Source organism: Centruroides vittatus, unplaced genomic scaffold (assembly GCF_030686945.1).
Source record: "Centruroides vittatus isolate TY-2023 unplaced genomic scaffold, ASM3068694v2 contig_3055, whole genome shotgun sequence".
NCBI classification, from domain to species: Eukaryota; Metazoa; Arthropoda; class Arachnida; order Scorpiones; family Buthidae; genus Centruroides; species Centruroides vittatus.
In genome coordinates this window covers 9,537-14,367 of record NW_027121960.1, presented here as the reverse complement: position 1 = coordinate 14,367, position 4,831 = coordinate 9,537, and the positions used below count along the sequence as shown (strand labels likewise).

The 4,831-nt window shown below is 36.8% G+C and overlaps 1 protein-coding gene across 1 annotated transcript; it reads left to right on the top strand.

Annotated features, from left to right (window-relative positions):
• Positions 1-3,879: 3,879 nt before the first annotated feature.
• LOC136972885 (uncharacterized) lies at positions 3,880-4,516 on the top strand (the record flags this gene model as incomplete). The annotated part of the gene is made up of 2 exons (XM_067267535.1): positions 3,880-4,181; positions 4,342-4,516. Coding segments are annotated over exons 1-2 (477 nt in total), but the record flags the coding sequence as incomplete, so codon positions are not given.
• Between the last annotated feature and the right edge of the window lie 315 nt (positions 4,517-4,831).

Genomic DNA, 4,831 nt, shown 5'->3' with positions numbered 1-4,831 from the left:
TAATTCCTATTACTTTTATCTTTTTTAGGTGAAATATAAACGTGTACTGTTTAGTAACGAAATAGTTTTATTGTCGGCATATTCTTATCCACGTTCTAAACTAGATTTATTATATCAGTCGAATAGGAATTACACGATATTCAGGAAGTCGTCATTTTTTATTTCATTTATACATCTTTAATTTTAACATTATCAATCATAAATTGATTTGTTTATGATAACTATAACTTATTTATATAAGTTTTAAAATTTGCAGATATAATATTTGTGTCTTTTACAAGAAAACATAAAATAAGTCGAACACTGTTCAATTCGCATTAGGCTCGTTTCGCGCCCTGCTCAGGCGTAAAATATCATGGTCACGTGATTAAAAATAATTACGGCGAGGGTTTTTACGTTATTGGAGTCTCGACCTATGGGTGTACTTGAAACTCTTTTCGTTCATTTCGCGCTCTGTGAATGGCTGATGAATGATCACGTGAAAGGACGTCAACAAGCATTGTGTATATATATACTTCGTGAAAAAACTTCAGTTCACATTTTGTCTACAGACATCTTATAAACTTTATTTATCAGAAATGGCTGAATCATCAGAATCATCACAATCATTTTGCAAAATTTGCGAATATAGACTTTGCGATGCAGTGAGCTACAGCGAGGACCGCGTGAAAGAGGAATTGTTGCACCACGGCATCTGGCGTAATTGTACGAACTGCCGTCGGTGTGGCAATCCCCTTCGCGCGGACGACAGAGGCAGATTGCACTGCGGAAAGTATATCCGGCAGCCAAAGAAGCGTCCAATGAAATGTGGCTGGAGTTACTCTATTTGGGCAGGAACATTTTTTCAGAGGACGCATCTCCAGCTGGTTACTCTGTGGCGATTCATTCTTTCCCTATTAATACTGAAACCTCCAAGGCATCAGTATCTAGTAGAACATGTAGGGCCAGATCTGGATCTCTCTTCCAGGACCATCGTGGACTGGTTCTCATCCACGATCGACTGACAACGTCAGAGAAAATTGGAGGAGAAGGAAAGACGGTGGAGATTGACAAGGCCAAAATTGGACGGCGTAAGTATAATAGGGGAAGGGTGATCAGAGACCAGTGGATCTTTGGGGGCATAGAGAGGGAGAGTCGACGAACTTTCTTAGTACCGGTGGAAGCACGTGACAGCGAGACCTTGCTCGCGATCCTGAAGGAGTGGGTGCTTCCCAAGACGACGGTTATAAGTGATTGCTGGAGGACGTACGATTGTCTTCAGAATGAAGGCTTTCGTCACCTGACAGTAAATCATACTTATAATTTTGTTGATCCCCGGACGAAAGCCCACACCAATACCATCGAGAGGACTTGGCGTGATGTCCGCTCAAACATTCCCCGGTACGGAAGGAAGAAAGCGCACATGATCGGATATCTGGCCGAATTTCTTCTTAAGGCCAGATATCCAAAATCCAAAGAAAGGGGACGTTATTTTCTCCGGGCCGCTGCGAATCTTTATCCGCCGGATTACTAACCGATTCGAAACGCTTTTTTTAAAAAACGGCCCTTTTCAGGGCCATAATTTTGTAATTTATTGTAAATATTCTAGCATATTGTGTAAAAATAAATTATGTAATATAATAAATGTTTTGCGTTCCTTAATGCTGTGTTTGTATTCCTTTCTTAAACGTTTAACCGTTAACAGTAATATTAAAAATATACACTACTTTTTCTACAAAATCTCTTTTAAAAGAGTAATTCTCCAGAAAAGATTTAAGGATGCTACAACCACAAGTGAATGATAAGATTTTACTGATTTTTTTAGGATTGATTGTCGCTTAACGCGTTCAGAAGTCTTTCATTTATCCGACTTTATTCGACTCTAAGCAGTAGGAAAAATTTCCAAGTTTAAAGATTTGTTTTTAAGCCGGCGTTACTAAAAAATAAATAACCAAACTTTTTTAGATATCGAGCACAACTTTTACCAGGAAAACGTTTTCGTTACATTAGGCATTAAGAATTCAGCCAAATATCTAGAAAGATTACGTTATTCGTTCTTTAAATACATCCGGGTTGGCAATTTTCTGTCGAGTACGTTACTTCCGATTTCTTTCAATATGGAATCATTTTTGTATACCTTTTGGTGTTAAAAGCTGCAGATATTTGCGTGTTTAATTGAAAAGTCTGATAAGAAATAAAATTTGTGCGATTCATAAAAGAAATTAAAAGAAAGTCGCTGGCGGTCTAACTGGACGTACTCAAACTGTGATCCGCCTTATCATTACTTTTATTTTAATTCACAAAAGTATTTGTCCGCGATATATTGGAATGAAAAAAAACTGGGTGTGAGAACTTCGCTCTGACGCGTGTTGCGTCTGTTGTTTTTAAGTAAAACATTACCAAACAGAAAAGTCTTTATGTAGTAGCCTATTGATCCACATCTTACATATAAATTATTGTTATATAACTTTACATTTTTAAATTTAAACGATTAGTTAGGCTATGTAAAACATACGTGTTTAAAATTCAGATTAAATGTTTATAACTATAAATTTATAAAGTACTTTGATTGTTCTCTTTTTAACAAGTTAATCTCGAAAAATAAATCGTCGTTGTCAAACCTTAGCTTGTGAATTTCATTATAGAATGTTACGGTGTTACGGAAGCGTAACCAATCATAGTTCGTCAAACTGGTCCGCGGGCTGTCCACGCAGGTTTCTGTGTCCATTGTAAATTTTCATTCATAAAACTACATAAGTTGTGAAAACGCGCGTCAATATATATAAGTGTCATCTCCAGTTTTTTTCGCAGCTACTTTGGATGCTATTGGAACCCATCTTTTAAATTTTCTCTCTAAAAACGCATATTTTAAAATTATAGATCACGATATTACGGGCGTCTCTTTTTTTTCACCGTTGTTCGCAAATGTCTACAAACAGCAGCCCAGCGAAGCACCGCTATTAATGTGGGCACCGTAGGGTGTCTTTACTCTATCACGTGAGGCCTGCGAGGTATAGTGCAAACAGAACGAATTCTTCCGCCACAAGAAAAAGTTGTCCGGAAACGCGTCAGAGCTGTAGTCACGTGAGCGACTGACGTCGAATCCAGGTCACGTGACACGCTGTGTGCGCGTCCGCCCTCCAATGTGTAGCTCCACGACCAAAACAAGCTAAAGCGATGGCGGTGCACAGTCGGTAAGTAGTCCTATGATTTTTTGTTTATAGCGTTTCTTAAATGAGTTCATATATTCGATGTGTTTTGGACATGTCTAGCATGTATGTCTCTATTATAAATATAATTAAGAAGAAAAACGTTGGTGTCGATAAAATAAAGCATTACTTAAAAATGTAAGAAAAACGTACAAATGCGTAAAACTCAATTTAAAAAAAAATATCTGCAACTTCAGACAATACAAATATATCAGAATTTATCAGAAAAGTTAGTTAATAATAATGAAAAATTTCTTTTGTTTCCTTTATTTTCAAGCTAACGAAACTTTTGTCGTAAAAAGTAAGGTATTGAATCACATGACGCCCGTCTCCCCATTTAGTAATTTATGAATAAATTATAAATTACAACATGGAACATGACACCTTGTAATTTATACTAATTACCTTCTAATATTAAAAGTTTACAATGTATTGAAGATTTTCAATAAATTAAGATTTTTTGACTGAATTCAAAAATAAATTTTCGTTAATTAATTTTTAAATTGGTGTTTGATAGACCATGTGTGTGCAATTTATATTTGACAGCGCGACCGGTTAACACTTCTGTGTAAAAAGTATCATATTAGACTAATATTTTTAACAGCAAAACAAAGTCATAAAACTTTCAAAATGCCATAAAACGGGCACGAACTTATGGACCATTTCAGTCTTGTAGCAATATTGAATAGTCATGCCGAAACCACTGTCGAAAGAATTGAGAGAATTGATTATAAAACATCGGGAGGAGGGAAAAACGATAGAATACATCGCCGAATGTTTAAAAATATCAACACGCGTAGTGTCGAAAATTATTCAGCAGCACAAAGAAACTGAATCTCTCTCACCAAAAAAGAAGACGGGTCGACCACGACTCACCACCCCAGCGGAAGACGCAAGTCTTCAATCCAGTAGCCAAGCAAACCCATTCAAAACGGCCAGAAAACATAGAAATGAGCTCAACCTGAGCGTATCTGTGGATACCGTAAAACGAAGGTATGTAATATTTGTAGTATAATACTCAAACTTCCAACAAACTATATTTATATCGATAAAATGAACCTCTAGAAAAAAAAACTTTATTAACGTGTTACTTTGTATAAAGAAATGTAGAAAACAGGGATAATATGTATATATATTTTTTCTTTATTAATAGGCTACGACAATTTAACTTGTTCGGACAATGGGCGGCAAAGAAGCAAACCCTTTCCATAGCCAACCAGTTTGACCACTTAGGGTTTGCACAGCAATATAGTTGGTGGGACATCTCCGATTGGGAGAACGTCATATTCAGCGATGAGATGATGTTCTCCAGTGATACAAGCGGGAAGGTATGGGTACGCCGACCACCAGGAACGAGACATGACCCAGAATATGTTATGCCCACCCAAAGAAGTGGTCGCTTTCCTATAGGTGAGTTTTTCAATTTCGTGTTTTTGTGTATTTATGTCATAATTCTACCTGACAGGGAAATACGAAACTTGCATTTTACATTGAAAATAATTACGTGAACATGAAAATATATCGGCATGTTTATTTTATAAATCACAACTTTATTTACCCTTTCTGTTTTCAGCTGTTTGAGGTTGGATGACGGCAGCGGGACCCAGAGAGCTGGTGAGAATTGACAGCCACTTAAACGCTCG